This window comes from Equus quagga, chromosome 7, assembly GCF_021613505.1.
Source record: "Equus quagga isolate Etosha38 chromosome 7, UCLA_HA_Equagga_1.0, whole genome shotgun sequence".
Classification (NCBI taxonomy): Eukaryota; Metazoa; Chordata; class Mammalia; order Perissodactyla; family Equidae; genus Equus; species Equus quagga.
Genome location: NC_060273.1, coordinates 73,222,832 through 73,240,941, shown reverse-complemented (window position 1 = coordinate 73,240,941; position 18,110 = coordinate 73,222,832). Strand labels below are relative to the sequence as shown.

The 18,110-nt window shown below is 42.4% G+C and overlaps 1 protein-coding gene across 1 annotated transcript in view; it reads right to left on the bottom strand.

The window, feature by feature from the left end:
* Positions 1 to 18,110, bottom strand: part of PPP2R2B (protein phosphatase 2 regulatory subunit Bbeta) — a 267,911-nt gene that overhangs the window by 57,310 nt on the left and 192,491 nt on the right. The window contains exon 5 of the mRNA XM_046667311.1: positions 37 to 214. Within this exon, the coding sequence (XP_046523267.1) occupies positions 37 to 214 (178 nt within the window). The remainder of the gene's footprint in view (positions 1 to 36; positions 215 to 18,110) is intronic.

Sequence of the window (18,110 nt, the reverse complement as noted above, 5' to 3'; positions counted from 1 at the left end):
CAAGCCAAATGGTTATTGGCCCCAAGGAAAGGATACTAAAACTTTGATTGGTTATTTCAAAGTTCCATAGGTTAATCCTCAGGTCATCAGCTGACATGTAGGTTTCATAGTCACTGTTGACTGATATGGAGTTGATGTGATACGTGTGTGCGTTGGCAAATACTCTTCGTGGGGTGGCCTCCACCATCAGGTCCATGGGTCTCAGGACAGGCACCTGGGATGAAAGAGAAACAAATTGAAGTTAGAGAAGATGATGTATTATCAGTCGATGAATCACATGTTGTTCCTATTCCCTCCGTTCCTTTTAGTTTTACTCCTTTCTCAAAAGATGTCACCGTCAGTTAGCCCTGATAGGCAGGTTCATCCCTTATAGATCTAAAGTTCTTGTCCCAGGCCCCTCGAGGTGGCCTCATCTCAGGGGAACTTAGAACCCACTGTGTGGTCATGAGCTTCCAGAGCTGTTGTTCCAGACTGTTCACGTGTTTTTTAAACATGAAATACATTTTAAAAAGGAAGTTGTTGGGAAATTTTAGAAACATCTAGTTTAACTTTGATCTAAATTTATCCCTCATGGCTTTGGAGGCCTAGACCCCATCCAGGGGTCCTCAGTCCTTAAGGGCATTTGGAAAAACATATAATCAACCAAGATTCTAATAGTCTAAAGTCAGCCATTAATATACTGGGCACCCACTGACGTCCTATTTCACCTGGGAAACTCTCGGTTTATACCTGTTGTCTTGGCATACCAACCAGGTAGCATCCACTTTTATATCAAAACTGTCCTAGTTGGGACCATAACTATATGGCCATCACACTGACACATAAAGGGCACTCAGCATTTATTTGTTGAATAAGTGAGTAAGAATATGCGAGTAAATGTTTTCTTCCCCATGGGTCAGAGAGAATCAGGCAATTAAATAGTTTCCCACACAGGAAGCTCTTTCTCAAATATGAGCAAAGATCCATCACTCATCTGACTCCCTCTTTGAATTCAAAGGTACTTCTGATGACACCCAGGGGAACAGGCTCCTGAGAAAGTGAGGGAGGACACTCTTGCCTGAGATGGGACAGACGCAGAACAAAAGAAACACAAAACACAGGTGTGGTCCTTTAACAGAAACAATAAACTGGAAGGACCAAAAGCTATTTTCTTTTCAAGGAAGTCATCTCTTGCAACCGAGCCCTGACTGATTTGATACCAGGTGTTGATGAAGACTTCAACGTCTGGATTTGTTTCAACCCAGCAGTGAGGAGAAGGCGGCGAAAATAAAGGTTAAATTTTGTGAAATGCAGCCCCCTCAACAATATAACCTTTCACAAAACAGAATGCTCCCAGCTCAGTCTTGAAGGAGTTTAGCTCACTTTTGAGGAAGTTTTAAAATTCAGTGAACAATTCAGAGGAATCACAGAGTCTATATAGAAGTGGTGCTGGGTATCCTGGAAACCAGAGGTAGCTTCAGATGTGGATGTAGGAAGAGTCAGGGGTCCTCTGAGTACCAGGAGAGGGAGGAGAGAGGAAGTCTCTGCGAGCCCGCCAGCCCAGTGAGGGATAACGGTTCTGCAGCACAAGCCCAGGGATGCCAAGGACTGGGCGACCTGGGTTCTGGTCACAGATTCACACTAACCCACAGGCTGGGTGACCACAGGCGATTAACCTGCCCCATCTGGGCTTTGTCTGAAAAACAATGATAATACCCAGTGTGCCCTAATTATCATCAAGGGTGGTTGGGGTCTGTTGAGACGATTTGCCCCCAGGTTCACCCTCCCAGTCACTCCTTCAGAAACATTTACTGAGCTCTGTACAAGGTCCAAGGTCGAGGGGAGGGGGTGTTTTTCAACTTGTGAGCAAAACCAGACACAGGCCCCACCTTCATATAGCTGGTCTAGATGGAGGAGGCTGATACGAAATCATCTCATAATAAAATGCAGTAAGTGCCCCAAAGAAGACAAATAGTGCAAAGGAGGATTTAACAGGGTCAGAGAGGTCTGGAGAGGCTTTGCTGAGGAAGTATAAATTGGATGGCTGTGAAGGATGAGAAGGGGTTTACTAGGCCAGGAGGGGAGGGAAGAATGTTCCAGTCCAAGAAAATAGCATGTGCAAAGGTCCTGTGGTAGGGATGAGCAAGGCAAGATTCAATACTCAGTGCAGCTGTGACAGAGAGGGTGATAGGAACCATGGTAGGCGATGAAGTGACAGAGTAGGTAGGAGGCAAGCCCCAAGAAAGATTGTTGCCTTTATCCTAAGATAAAGGGGAAGAAATCAAAAGATTTACAATGATTGTCACATGATCAGATTCAGTTTCGATTAGATCATTCCTGACATACAGTGGAGAACATTAGAGGATGAATGAGGCAGAAGTTTGAAAAGGAAGGTGATACACTATGAGCACCAATTAAGGGGGCATCTGAGTTAAGGCTTTGTAATGGATAAAAAAAGTGACTCTGCTCTTAGGAATTCTCCCTGCAAATATCTGTTGGGCATCCATTCTGTGTCAGTCATTCTTCATACATCATCTCAAGTAATTCTTTCAACAACTCTGTGAAATAAATACTCATACAAAGTACTATTACAGAGAGAAGACTCAGGTTCAGTGAGGCTAAGACAGTGGCCCAGGGTTGCCCAGCTATAGGAGGCATAGCTAGAATCTGATCGCAGAGTATCCTTGACTGCAAAGCTAGTGCCTTTTCCACGGTACCACACCACCCTCAAATACCATCAGGGTGGGAAGAGATAAATGCTCTGTAGGTGACCCGAGTGAAGTGCCAGTGGAATTTATGGAATCAATAGCATTATTGATAGTAATAATGGTAGTGGTAGTTGTAGAGTTCGGTGGTTAAGCTGCCTCTAGAAACCTCAACTCGGTATTGTAGGTGTTCATGGTCTTTGAATAGGGTGTCCATTCTGTGTGCTCTCAGAAACACAAGCCGTGCTTTTATAGTTTGTCACAAAGGAACTCCCCACATGAAGCTTTTGAGTGCTACCTGCTCCTCTGCCCCCCAAGGTAGCAGAGCTCAGAGCAGGCTCCCCGGGGCCACAGAAGAAATGGCATCTGCGAGGACTTTCCATGGCTCCTCTGAAACGCTGCCCTGGGCCTCCTTCACTGCTGTGCGTTGTCGGCAGAGGCTTCCCTGGGCTGTGGTGACGGGGAGGGGAGCATGACAGCCTGGATCAAGAGGCTTTACAAAGTGGGAACTGCCAGCCCGGAGCTTCAGCTTAATGTGACGGGCCTGCCTGCTAATTCAGGCTGACACATTCCATGATGTACCACTTAAGGGGGAAGGCTCCACGCAGCTACCTGGGGAGGGAGCCTCCTATGCTTTCCCCAGAGTGTCACTCATGCTATTCCAACACCATCCCCACACCCAGGTCAGGCCTGTCCACTGCCCAGGGACGCCCCTCACCAGGAGGAAGAGGGGGCTGTGGACAGGGTGACCGATTGGAGGTCTGCTGGGACTGTTTCCCATCTGTTCTGTCCACACACTCCTTTCACGCAGGCAGGGAGAAGGGTTGGGCCTCGTTCCCTGCGTTCAGCGCACAGGCCACAGTGAAGGCTTTCTCCGTAAGATGCTCACGGAGGGCTTCCGCGCCGTGTGCCGATCACTGTGTTAGAGCTGCCTGCCCCGCCTCTGCGGCAGTTTCATTCAGCCCTCTCAGGAGCCAGCCTCATGAGGAAAATGCCCCTGTCTGCCCATTTACAGGGGAGGTGGAAGGGGGTGAGGTATCTTGTGCAACGTCACACAGACAGCAAGCTGAGGAGCAACGTTAACCCTGTTGCAAATGAAACTATCAAGCTGAAATACGACATTGCCATTTTTGCAAGTCGAAAATTGTCAGATCTCAGTAATTTCACGGGGTTCAGCCTAACGCTTTGGAAGGACTCCGCGCTATGTGGGTGGGATGTTGAATCATGGAACACTGACTCTCGGAGGGGCCCTGAGAGCCTCTTTCAGGGCTGGCATCTGCGTGTTTGTGCGCTGGGGTGAGGGGGACGCAGTGCGAGGCCGTGGTGTCCAGGCCTTACCCCCTTCATCATTCTCAATCACATCTTGCTTAAATAACTATTTCTGTGGATAAGAAAAATTCGAAAACAACTCTCCCGGGCAGTTCCTGAAAGCTCCCGAAGAGGAAATCGAGACCCTGAGCTGTGCTGTCCACGGTCGCCCAGGTAGAGGCTGCTAGCACAGCCTGGGTTTCTGCCTCTCACCCCAGAGCTCCCTCTGTCCCCACACCGTGTCCTGAGCCATCCTCCACAGAGCCCTCTTCTTGCAAATGACAGAACCAGACAAAACCCACGACCAAGCCAGGACCTTTAACTTGTAGTCCAAACCCTCTTTTCTGAGATCTTGGCAGTGGTTGATGAAGCTAGCATCAGCTCTGAGACAAGGCTGTGCTGTTTTGTGCTTGCAAATGAGAATGGGGGCCAATCCTCGGCCCTCCTCGGAGGGTGTAGGTGGTTCTGGATTGTGCTGCTGGAATTTGGTCACGCTCCTCGTGCAGGCACCTCATGCTCCTCCCCGACCTTGATTCAGTTTCAGCTCATCCCCCTGAGCCTGATTCCCAAGGATGAGCACCCCCGCCTGGATGGCAAGACAACCAGCATCATAATAGAAAATCTGCTAAATGATGTCCCAGGGCCCAAGAGGGCAGCCCCAGAGTCCAGCCTGCCATAAAGCTGACAGAGCTACATCTCAGCTGTAATATTAGGAGAATGCAAAGAGCCTGGAGAGCCACATAGCTCCCACCCTCACATCATTCAGGGCTCTGTCCAGTTATCACCCCGAGAGAGGCCTTCCATGCTCACCCCACCGTAAATAGCACCCCCTCCACTTGTATCCTCTTACCCAGCTGACTGCTTTGAGTGTTTTAAACACTTAAGCAATTCATCAATGAATTCTCATAAATATCCTTTGACTTAGCTTGGTAGACATTATGATCCCTGTTGCACTGATGAAGAAACCGAGGCAAGGAAGGTTAAGTAATTGGTGTAAAGTCATACAGCCAGTACTCATGCTCGGCACTCCTTGACTCTGGAGTCTAAGCTCTTAGTTGCTCCGTATTCTGTGTCCTGGAAGAGCACACTCAGGTGTGTGGGAGACAGAAAGGTAAACAGACATTTTGGTGTGGCTGATCCATGCTGTGATGGAGGTCAGGAGGCAGCACCCAGGCAGGGCTGGCCAAACGGGTCCTGTGTCTCCCTGAGGAGTCAAGGAGACCTCAAAAAGGACAGGACTACTAAACTAGGCAGGAGGCGAAGGGTTTGGGGGAGTCCACCGAGGCAGACATGGGGGCAGGGAGGAGAGGGAGCCGTGCTCTAGTCAGAGGGACCAGCATGTGCAAAAGCTCAGAGGGGAGAGAGCCAAGGATACGTGTGCAAGTGTGTGACTCCACGTTTCTGGGGGTGGGGTTCAGTGATTTAATTAAACTCAACAAATACTTATTAAATCCCTCCTCTATAACACACATGAAGACCTGAGCTGGGCAGAGCAAAAGAGAAGGGCTGGCGTGCTATTTGAGGTAGGGTGGTTATGGAAGGCCTCCCTCAGGGGATGACATGTGAGTAGAGATCTGAATGAAACAAGGGAGGGAGCCATGTGGCTCTCTGGGGAGGAGCATTCCATGCCGAGGGAACAGCAAGTGCAAAGGCCCTGAGGTTAGAGTGTGCTTAGAGTGTAGGAGGAAGAGCGAGGAGACTTTGTGGATTAGATAGGAGTGAATAAGGAAGGAGAGTGAGAGAAGATGTCGGATCAGTAGTCAGTTGTTATTGTGAGGATGAGGAAGACTCAGGGAGGTGCAGGTAGCTGCCCAATACCGACTCCCCTTCCTGTTAAGAAATTCCCTCCTTCCTGCTCTCTCCCTCTTCCCTCTCCACTCCTTCTGTCTCTCCCCACCCGTCTTTCAGTCTTCCTCACTATCTTTCACACCTCTCCTCTTGGGAAATACAAGACCATCTTTCACTTCCAAGAACCCATTTACTAACAAAATAAATGTTGCTGCCATTGGGCTTATTCGGTGACCACACGGGCGATTCTTCACCATCTTCCACCTCACCTAAGCAGGTGTCGGTGGGTCACAAAACTCCCCTTCAGAGACACACACACACACACACACACACACACACACACACACACAAAGCTGAGCAGAATCCTGGAAGCCCCCAAGGTTCCCACTTTCAATGACATCTGTGAAAATGCACAGCAGGGAGAGGCTAGAGGTGAGGACTCAAGTGCCTTCCTGCACCGACTCTTGACAGAGAGAAAACAACAGCTGTGTTTACCATGGCAACCTCCAGTGCCCCAGGAAATCGACAGATTCAAGCAAGACTCTCAGAGAGAAGAGATGGCCAGACAGAAGCTAAAGACAGAAAGAGGATGGAGTCACGGAGAAGGAAGAGAGACAGAGACGTCTACTTGTAGAAGGAAGGGAAGGGATCTGAGCTGCTCGGTAACCTCGGGTCGAATCTGATTGAGTGCAGCAGACAAACATTTGAATACCCTTGGTTGTTAAATATAATCAACATAATCAATATTATGGGGGCTTTCAAAAAAACTGCTATCAATTTAAATCCATGCTTTCTCCATATCTCCTTGTCAGTGTTCAGCAGATGTTCCCCATTGCCGTCCCCAAATAATTGAGATTACTTTATATTGAGACTGACAGGATATGTTAAGGTCATGGGGTTAGGGGAGTTCTGTGTCATGAATTAGGAAATGCATACAGAAATGTTATGGCCATACACTGGCCCCAGATAAAACCTTCAATAAACATTTATTGAGCATTTACTACGTGCTAGACAGTCATCACACAGAGAATCCTTAAGAAGCTTGGAGGGGTGGGCAGACGATACACAACCACTTGTCCCTTCTTCTTGTTCATGACCAGCCCTTTTGGGAAGCTGAAACCATGGCTGCTTACTCTAAAAAAGAGACAGATGAGAGCTGTCCACCTCCTGCTTGGTATAAGGAACCCTGACCCTGGTGTTCTGGGGCCACAGGTTTGAGGCACAGTGGAGAATCTGGGGTATTACACTTTCCCATCTGGAGGCACTAAATGGTAAAGCAGGTGGAAAGGCTAGGAAGTTCCAGATTCCAGCCTCATTTCAAGTTTGCCACCTTGCCTTTTGCTGGGCTTCCTTCAAGAGGCAGCCTTTGTGGGGCTGGCCTGGTAGTGGTTAAGTTCACATGATCCACTTTGGTGGCCTGGGGTTTGCAGGGTTGGATCCTGGGCACGGACCTAGCACTGTTCGTCAAGCCATGCTGTGGTGGCATCCCACATAAAATAGAGGAAGATTGGCAACAGATGTTAGCTCAGGGCCAATCTTCCTTACAAAAAAAAAAAAGAAGAAGAAGAAAAGAAACATCCTTTGTGACTCTCCAATTACTGTAGGTTTGGGATAAAGCCAATAGCTAAAGAGCACCCAGACTTGGTTGTCAAGGAAGAGGGAGTGAGTCATCTTGAAAATGGGAGAGCCATTGGATCCTCCTGTAAATAGCCCTGTTTCAAAGCAACACAGCTTAGTGGTGCAGAGCATGCGGTGACTTCCCAAGAACTCTCTGGAACAGTTTTAAAGGAAACCGTTTCTCCAGTTCTGCCTTTCATATATTTTCCTTCCTAAAATCAAATCATCTCAAGGGACACCCACCGCATAGATTCTCCTTGTCCCCTTCACAAAAGAAAGACATAGAAGACACAGCTTCACCCACCCTGGATCTTAGAATAGTGCACCACCCAAGGTACAGATACTCTGAGAGGGACAGCTGGACGATCCCTTTAATCAAGGCCCCGCAAATGCCTCCACCCCCAGCTCACTATAATATCAATTTCTAAAAAAATTTTACTTTATATGTTCAACCATTACTGGTCAGAATCATATGCTTATGTTGTTTTGGCCAATTGTATTCTATTAATAATTGTAGAGAATTAAATCTGCAAGAGAATTTCAAACTTACAGTCATACATTCATAGAGAGGAAAAGTCTATTTTTGTTGTAGAAATGATCAAAACAAGCTTTTCACATTGACTCGAGGGAGGTGCAGTGAAAATACATGTTTAAAGAAGAAACAGGAACAATGCAAAGTTCTGACTTTTAAAGAACTTGTTCACATATTCTTGTAATGGATATTGTTGGGTATCCAGTTGCGATGGTATTTAAATTCCATCAGATGCATTCAAAAGGTGATATAACAGTTCTTTTTAAACTGTGTTCAAAATACTGAAACCACATTCTCTGTAGTTTTTTAACATTATAGTGGAAATGCTTAGTTGTCTACTTAAAATGCTCAGGAAGGTACACAGCTTTTCAGAATTCTTCTAGAGGGTACACAGCACAAAATTTGACATGGTATGGTGTAAGAGAATTTTCAGAGTCACGCAGAGCTGGGCTTGACTCCTGGCGGGGCCATTTGCGGGCTGCATGGCCTTGGGCTTCTTCCCTCACCTTTCTCCACATCAATCTCCCTTCCATAATGCTAGAAATGGCTACTCTCTCAGGAGCTTCTTGAGAAAGCCTAGCACAGGGCCTAATACACACCATCTAACAAAGACACATTTATGGAGAACTTTGTGCCAGGATTGTGCTAAGTAATTTATGCATACCACGGTACTGAATCTTCACAATGACCTTAAGAGGTAGGTACTTCTATTGTTCCCACTTGATGGGTGTGGATCCTGAAGCAAAGGCAGTCATGAAGCTTGCTCAAGGTCACACAGCCACAAAGCAACAGAGCTGCCCTTGAACTTGGCAGTGTGGCTCCAGCCCCTATGGTAGCTATTATTAGAATTCTTACCATTAACTTTCAATGATAGAAAAATGGTCCATTCTGAGAGATTGCCCAGGGAAGATTTTCTGACTTTTTCTATTAGCTGTGGGGTTTAGGCATCCTTTCCATCCACTCAGGGAATTCAATCATGATTATAGGGCTCAGGAAAAGTGGCTAGTGGAATGATTGTCACTGGGTAGCAATTAACTTCATTGGAAAAAAAAAAGCAAAAGCTGAAGGCTTTTCTGGTTAGGAGTTTTCCGAATAGCTTCTGTCCACATTGTCATGAAAAGCTTGAACAATATGGTCGTTCATCCAATTATCAAACCAACCTGGGGGGCAGAGTCTGGCATTATGTGTACCCATTATTAAAGGGTAATTCAGTGTAACAAACCAAATCGAGTATGTACAAAGACTGTCAAATAAAATAAACCACTAACAAATTAAATTACTTCCCATTTTCAGTGGGAAGAATGCCAGTCATTTTTCATTTTAAAAAATATGCATCTTAATTCCATTTTTAAAAAACATGAGAAGAAGCATTTAAAGGCCTCTTGTGATATCTGTGCTGGGGTTTATTTTCTATAGGCACAACTCGCCTGGTCCTGGGGCATTTTCTCTCAGAGACTTAATGAAGCCTTAAGCCTCACCCTGGTCAAAAAACTTGTTTCCTCAATGGTGGATGGAGTTCAAAAACACAGGAGCATTAGGTCGGCTCCAGCTTACAGCGACATATCAGAGCTGTTGTTTCCAGAAAGAAACTGCCACTCAACAGCATCCTGCCAAAAACCCCAGGGAATCCTATCCAAATAATATAATTTTTAGATTTCCCTGATCACACCCTTCAACAGCCTCAATATGTCCCTGATTTCTTCTTTTACTGGCTTTGTCATTTAGATTGAAATAAGCCTGAGAGGAAAAACCCCTTTGGACGAAGTCAGGCTTTATGCTTCGGGTTCTGAAATATCTTAGAATTATATTCCTTCATTTGACAAACATTTATTAAGTGCCAATCACTGCTCCAGGTGGTCCGTGTCCAGAGTGAACAAAACAGATTCGTTGTAGCATTTAAAGTCTAATAGGGAAGAAAGACATTAATGTCTCAAAGTAGATACATTGTTATAAACCGTCACTGATGCTATAAAGAGATGTATGTTGTTTCAAGAGACGAAAAGATATTGTTTCTTTAAAAGAAATAGGGGCTCTAATTTAGATTGGAGAATTAGGTAAATTGTTTTCGGAGGAGTGACAAATCACCCCCGAAAAGCAAAGCCATAAGCATCCTCAAAATCAGAGGTTCTTCACCGGGGGCAATTTTGCCATTCGACAATGTCTGGAGAAGTTTTTGGTTTTACAGGGATATGCTACTGGCATCTAGTGGGTAGAGGCCGAGGATGATGCTAATGCTCTACGATGTACGGGACAGCCCCCAGCAACAAAGAATTATCTGGCCCAAAATGTCAACAGTTCTCAGGTTGAAAACTCTAGCTCCTAAGGAAACCCGTCTGGAACAGAGTCTAAATCTAGGGTGGATAAAAGAAACCCAGTATTAACTTCCACAACAGGCAGCACAAAGTTTCAGTTCATAAAGATGTTCTGGATTAAAAAGAATTTATATATATACACATATATATATCCATGAATGAAAGACTTATCCCCTATTACCAGCTACAAGAACACCACACAACCCAGAAAAACTGCCTGGAGAATTAATATACATTTTTCAAATCCAATGCGTCAAAGATGGTTTTTATGGCAGACTAATAATTTCATGCTCTCAGTGTCTTTGACTTCTTTCGGCCTCTTTACGGAAAAGAGAGGAAAAATATCTTTCCCTCAGAAGATAAACTCACTACCTAATTACCAGCCCATGCAACAGCTTGTAATTCTGCAGTTTTATCTTATTTTTTTCTCCCAGACACTTCCATTTTCTGCCAACATTGCTATTTCTCCAAGCGTGTTTCCCTGTTCACTGCCTTTCCTGTTATTTCCTTGATGTTTTACATTGTGTAATTTCACAGGAAAAAAGAGACATCTTAAAATATCCCAGTAGAGGAAAATTTCAATTAACGCTTATAGGTGGGGAAGTGGTGGGATGCGAAGAGGCGGGGGCTTAATTTTTGGTTCGTTTGGTTAGGATTAATCACAAAAATTGTTTTTGTGTTGTTTTTCAACTGCTGTTGATGAAAGTGTTTCTAAAATCTGTCCACGTGTTTTCTCCTATTAATGATTAGGATAAATATCACTGAATCTTTGATGACCAAGGATCGAGAGAACGTCAGGAGCATCCTAGTACATTCTGTCATTTATCACTGCAGACATAGAACTAAGAAGATTAATATAAATTTGATATTAACTCCAAGAATCTTAGAGTTGGAAGTTACCTGAGAAGTCATTACACTAAAAAGGTGTGGTGGATGTACACAAAGATGTATAGATGTACACAAAAGATGCAAAGATGTAAATAAAAAGGTGTGGTGGAGGTATACAAAGATGCATCTCTAAGAAGTTTGAAACATGGCCTTTCACAGACACGAACAAAGCTACATACATAGCTAAACCGTGTCAGTTGTGGCTCCTGCCAACAGATGGCAGTAGTGATTACTAGTGATGCCTCAATGTAGGAACAAATGGACTTATGAATGACCTTTCAGGACTGCATCGTCTGGTTCCCAGTCCTGACTGCACAGTAGTATCCAATGTAGTCTCTTATTAAAAACTGATGTCTGGGCCCTACCAGTGATCAGTGAAGTCAGAATGCCTGTGAGGTGGAACCCCAAAACGGGTATTTTGAAAGCATCTTAAATGACCAATATGTAGAGGCAAGGCTGAGAGCCAATGAATATGAGGGGTAAATGGAAGGGTTTCCATACAACAAACTCTTCACAGTGGTTCTCTTTTGAAGTATGAGATTAAATGAGTGTTAAAAATTATTTTTATAGTTTTGTACTATTGAGGTTTTCATGTTAACTTTTTTTTAAACACTTTTTTTTTTAAAATAAGCTGATAAAAAGGAAATCATTTATGGAAGATAAAAATGACAAGAAAAGGGTTACTATTCATAATATATAAGGAGTTCCTAAAAATTGATAAAAAGAAAATAAAAATATGGGCAAAGGACATGAACAGAAAATTTAGAGAAAGCAAAAAAGCAAATGACCAAGAAATATATAGAAATATGCCCAACCTTATTAGTAGTGAAGGAGATTCAAGTTAAGATTTTTTGATCTTTAATCCTATGGAAGATTAATCTTATTAATCTTTTAATATTTAATCTTTACTTATAAAAATTTTACATGTCAGTAACTGTTTTAAGTCTTTTATAATCATTAATTCATTTAATACTCATAACAATTTTATGAGGTAGATATTCATATCATACCTCTTTTTACAAATAAGGATAACTGAGACACAAAGTAGTTTTGTGTCTTCACTTAAAGTCACACAACTAGAGCTTGCTGGAGCTGAGATGGGTTCTTGGGTATTCTAGCCAAGAGCATCCTTAACCTTAACCACTACTCTAACCTCCCTTCTCAGTGGTATCTCTACTCTGATGGGCAAAAATTGCAATGACTGATAACAGCCTGACCTGGAGATAGTTTGAGGAAATGGGCACTTACTGGTGGGAGTATGAACAGCAACAAGCTTTTCAGAAAGTGATCTGGAAGTAGCTATTAAAACAATGCATGCATCTTTTAACTTAGCAAATCCTACTCCGATGGAAACTATCCTACAAAAACAAAACATCAGTTTGTGATAATACATGTTTGAGAACATTTATTGCAGCATTGTTAGTTACAGTTGCATTGTAGCAAAATCTGGAAACAACCTGACTGTCTATCAATAGGAAAATGATTTAATAAGTTATAGTATACCCATACTTTAGAATATCTGTGGCTATTTCAAAGAAGATGAATTGCCCAGAGGGATGTTTATGTTACTAAGCAGTGTAATGCGTATAGTATGATCTCAATTTTGTAAAAACAAAACAAAGTCATATCCATCCATTAATGTTAATATGTTTGTGTAGGCATAGAGGAAAGTATGGAAAGACACACCAAACTAGTAAAATGAGTTACCTTGAGATGTGGGGCCGCGATATAGTATTGACTTGTCGCTATAACCATGCATTAGTTTTGTAATGTAAAAGAAACAGAAGGGAAGGCCTCATGTCTAATGGCCCATGATGGCAGGATTCTTAGGATTCTTCAGTCTGCACTGGACTCTTCCTGAGAAAGGTCAAGTAGCTCTAATGAACATGGCTTCCTCATTCCTGTGAGCTTAGATCTGCTTTCCTGAGCTGTCCAGCTGTTAGTTCACCCCATTCCCATGCAGAAGCCCTTCAGATATTTGAGGACAGCTCTCAACCCATCCCACTCCCCATTCAATAAATTATACCAAGACTTGGTCTCCAATCTTCAACCTCATTGGTCAGGGCCACTTACCTCTACTGATGCTTTACTTTACTGACAATCTACCAGTTCAGAACACAGAGGGACCCGTATTCTATACAATACATGTGCCTTCTACTTATGTAGCTTAAAACTGATTTGCCTATGTAATAGTCAATCTTGCATTGTCAACTAAAATTCCCAGGTCTTTTTTCAAATAAACTAATGTCAAGTCAAATCTCTTCTATACTACTGACTGTTTTGAACTTGAACATGATTTCCTAAATTCTCTTCCCTGGGATCTCTCCCTTTCTCTTAAAAGTGAAATACAGGGGTGGGAAGTAGTATGTTTGAATATGGGAGATGGTGGTAGGAATCTAATGAATTACGGATTCTGGATAATTGGCTTTTTTCTACATAATGAAGAAGATGGGTCAGAAGACGGGTGAATCAGTTAGGAATATGGAGAGTGACAATGATAGTGTTCTGAAGTCCGGCAGGAGGGTGGGAGGTGCCTTAGCTCTTCTGTTCCCCAATGGCAGGGCTGAATTTGAAATGTACTGATGCTGGCAAATAAAATTGTTACGTGAAGTAGATGGGGGAAGAGAGAGCTCTGGAGGAAAAGGTTTGCTAATTCCAAGGAGAGAGAGCAGAAATAGGCAAAGAATAGAGGTGAAGGAATGGGACGAGAGAGGGAAGAAGGTATCTGGGAACAGCAGCAGCACACAGGACTATAAGGAGAAAAAGGATGGCCAGCCTCCAGAAATAGGAATGCGGAAAGAGAGAGGAAAGTGAGGGGTAGGGGAGGAGGTGATATTCTACCTTCAACTTCTCAGACGTAATAGAGAAACCTCAAAAAAACCCCAAAATAACAAAAACCGAAAGGATTATTGTAGGATAGAAAAATCTTGCAGGTCATCAGGACTGGAAATGGTGCACGTGAGATGGAACAGGGACTTGGCATGCTGTTAAGGACCTGGGGAGCTACCCTTGGTCTGTCTCTCTGACTGTCTCTCTCAGGAGCTGACTGGTCTCTTAAGTTGTTCTCTCTGGATGTTAGGCCCTTTTTCCTTTCTTCACCAACAAAAGTCAACTTTATCTGTTTGCCAGCGTGAACACAGCCGCCAATGATTCACTCCAATGCTGACTCCGTAACACTGTAACCAAGCAGTCAGCACGTAGGAAGGAGAGACGGGAAGAAGCAGGGAGGGAAAGAAAGTAAGAAGGGTGCAGGAGGCAGACCTTCCAGTGCAGTCCCATCCCTGCCCTCGAACCTGTCACATTCATAATCACCTCCACACCTCCTCCTACAGGCTCCCCTTGGTCATCCTGCTTCTATCACCTCTTTCTCTATGTCTTCCCTGATCCTGACTGCTCCAGTTAACGGAACTCTCATTCCTCCTACTAGGTATCCACCCAATCCAGTGGAGAATAATCTGATATTTTTAAGAGACCTAAAGAAAAAGATTAACTCTGTAGCTTCTGTCTTGAACCTGGCACTACTTTGACAGTCTTCTTGGAATCATTTCCTCACTTGAGTTCCTGGTGTTCTAATTTAGACTTCTAGCAGTCTCTTGTTCAAGCAGAGTAAAGCACAATTAGTTACTATTCCCTGGATAGAGATTTTCTTTTGTTTGTAATACTGTTATAATTGCCTTTCAATCTTCTGCAGGCAATGAACCCACTTCTTTAACTCTCTCTTATAATTTTCCCCCACTTCCCTGTCAACCTTACAAGTTCTATGAGATCTTTCCATGGCAACCATATACTTTTTTAGACTAGATCGTTAAACTGTGTTACAATAAAAGTTTATCCTGAACTGAAGACAATTTGGTAGTTGTTTCTGGAGCAACATACTATTTTGAATGATTTATGCCTGGTCTAGTTTTAATTAACATTTTTACATTGTTATTCACTAAGACCCTGGGATCTTTTTCTGCACATTCACTTTGTCTTTCCACATTCTACATATGAATGGCTGAATTTTCTCTGCACATGCACTAGCACTATGCTTTGTCCTTTTAGAACTCTGTATCCTATGTGTTCCCTTCAGGTTTTCAAGGTTGCCATCCATTTCCTTACTCATTCTTTTTTTTTTTTTTTTTTTTTAAAGATTTTTATTTTTTCCTTTTTCTCCCCAAAGCCCCCCAGTACATAGTTGTGTATTCTTCGTTGTGGGTTCCTCTAGTTGTGGCATGTGGGACGCTGCCTCAGCGTGGTCTGACGAGCAGTGCCATGTCCGCGCCCAGGATTCGAACCGTCGAAACACTGGGCCGCCTGCAGCGGAGCGCGCGAACTTAACCACTCGGCCACGGGGCCAGCCCCTCCTTACTCATTCTTGACCTCTTCTTTGCTCCCTAGTTTTGTGAAATGTGAGCCTAAACAATGGTGGGGAGCAGGAGGCAGGGTGGCAGGATGGAGCTGATAGCGTTTGAGGCTGACTCATAGGACTATAAACTCCATTAATTTTTCTTTCTTCCTAAAGGGAGGAATATGAATATTTTCTCAAATAGCCAAAGCAAGGACCATAAAGCTCAGAGGCTAACAGTTAAAAGGAATGGAAAATTAATCATACAGAGGGAAAAGAGGACAAACATGCAGTTCATTTAAAATCACTGTAGTTGAAAATCAAATTATTCTACCTGACTTCCACCTATTTCACATTCTATTGAGAATTTATTTTGCCTCTAATCTAGGAATAATAATTATACACTGAATTGTATTGCATATGCATTAATATGTGGAGTCAACTATACATGCTTAGCATAAAACAGAAAAAAGAAAGAAGGAAACAATTTAAATAATGTTGACTATTGCAACTTGCATTCCACTCAGTGGTTCCACCCAAGTAAGTATAAGATGGAGGGAGTGAATCTGCTCTTTCCTCAGACAGACTGTGTGGATCGCATCTCCAAGCATTTTGATATGTTGAACGAGCTACTAAGGTTTAAAGAAGTCTACTTTTCATAAATGGCCTTTCACATTTTTTGCATAGCTTTATATTGTACATTATTCTTTATATTGTACATTATTCTTTATATTGTCCATATTTCTACATACATATTATTTTGTACACAGTTTATAAAAACTATGAACTTTCTCTCTTATGGGTGACAAGGGATTTTTCAAGGATATTTTTGAATGAAAGTGACTCTTGTTCTATAGGATGACTTTGGAACCTAGCCTCTGCACAACTGTCATGTTACTGACCCCTTTGCAAATACTGATTAGTTCCCATAAGCTATTACCTCCTTTAAACTTCACAAAAATCCCACAGTTGATATTGTTTAATCAATATTTTACATATAAAAGAACTGAGGCTCAGTGAGGTTAAATGACATAAGTCATGAGGTCATTTAGCTAGTATCAGCAGAGCTAGGATTCAAACACCATCTGAATTCATGGACCATGCTTTTTCTATGTCAGGGAACCTGAAATCTTGATACCTTTCCAACTCTTCATTGGCTTATACTGGGGGTCTTCTATCTTCCTTTGTCAAGGTCTACTTACAGTATGATATTCTAACGCTTAGAAGAGTTAATATAATTATTTCCAAGCAATATTTGTTGGAAATATTAGACGCTCAACATGTTGAGCATGTACATACAATTGTTGGTCATGAGGAGACCAAAAGACATGAACAGGAAAAAAATTTTAAATATGTTTTAAAAAATTGCCTGAAACAAAGACTTAAATGCAAGATTGAAAAGATTGAAAGGGGACAGTATTCCAAGAAAAACTGAGAGAGAATGGTTAATACCAAGGCGCACCCTGGTGAAGTTATTTTACTTCAAGTATAAAGAAGATTTATGGGTTATGCAGATCTTTAAAAATGAGTCAAATAGAAGAGGTACAAAGGAGGCTGGCTTTAGACTTCTCTCTACAGTGAACTCAGTGTCAGAAGGATAACCAGTGGCCACAAAGTGTGACAATTTTATATTCTTTCAGGCTGTGATTTAGCATAGAAATAACACTCTTAAGCAGGCGAAAAATCAGGTAACACAGTATTTATGAGCTTCAACTAGAATGTAAGCTCCCTGGTGGCAGGGTCTGCTTCTATATTGTTTTCCATTTTATCCCCAGCACCCAGGAAATAAAGTATTACATATAGTAGATACTCAACAAATATTTGTTGATTGAATTAAAAAAACCCTTTTTTATATAAAGAAAACTGGAGATTTTCTCATTCAGAGATTTATAACTATTTTTTATTTCTAAATTGGCTTTTCATCAGAACCACCTGAGAGCTCTTAAAGAGAAATAGAAAATACTGACTGCCCAGATCCACACTTTGAGATTCAAACTCAATTGTTCTGGGGTGAGGCTTAGGTATCTTGCTTTTTAAAAAGCTCCCCAAATAATCAAGGGGAGTATAGATTAGTGATTGCCAAACCTCAGTTCTTTTAGTACTCCCTTCAATTTATTTCACCTTATCTGTTTTACCTGGACTCTTATTTACTTAATAATTTCTTTAAACAGATCGGCTTTTTAGTTAATTAATTTTGATAAGGAATTTTATATCACTGTAATACGTGAAAAACCAGTCTTCCACAAATTGCCAAAAGAACAGAAGAATGTTACAAAAATAAATTCAATGAAAAAGTTGTTCTTAAATTCTAGACAGATATGGTCACTCGGAAAGAGTTAGAGCTTAAGGTCAACTCTCAGTTTTAAAAAAATTCAGGATTTACAAGGGTTGTTAGAGGGCTGAAAAAAAAATTAACATCAAAGTAAGACTTTGAGCTTGATGTAATCAGAATGACTTTAAAAGAAATGAGAAGGGAAAGACTTCTTCAGTTGTGATTCAATAGGACTTAAAGCTGTGCTTATACTAACAGAAACATACGGCCCAGACTTTGGGGAATGTAGTGATATTTGAAGGTGACCAGCACGGCACCTGGGACATGTTAGGTGATTAATATTTGTTGATTTCAAATATATTAAGGTAATCTACTTTGTGTT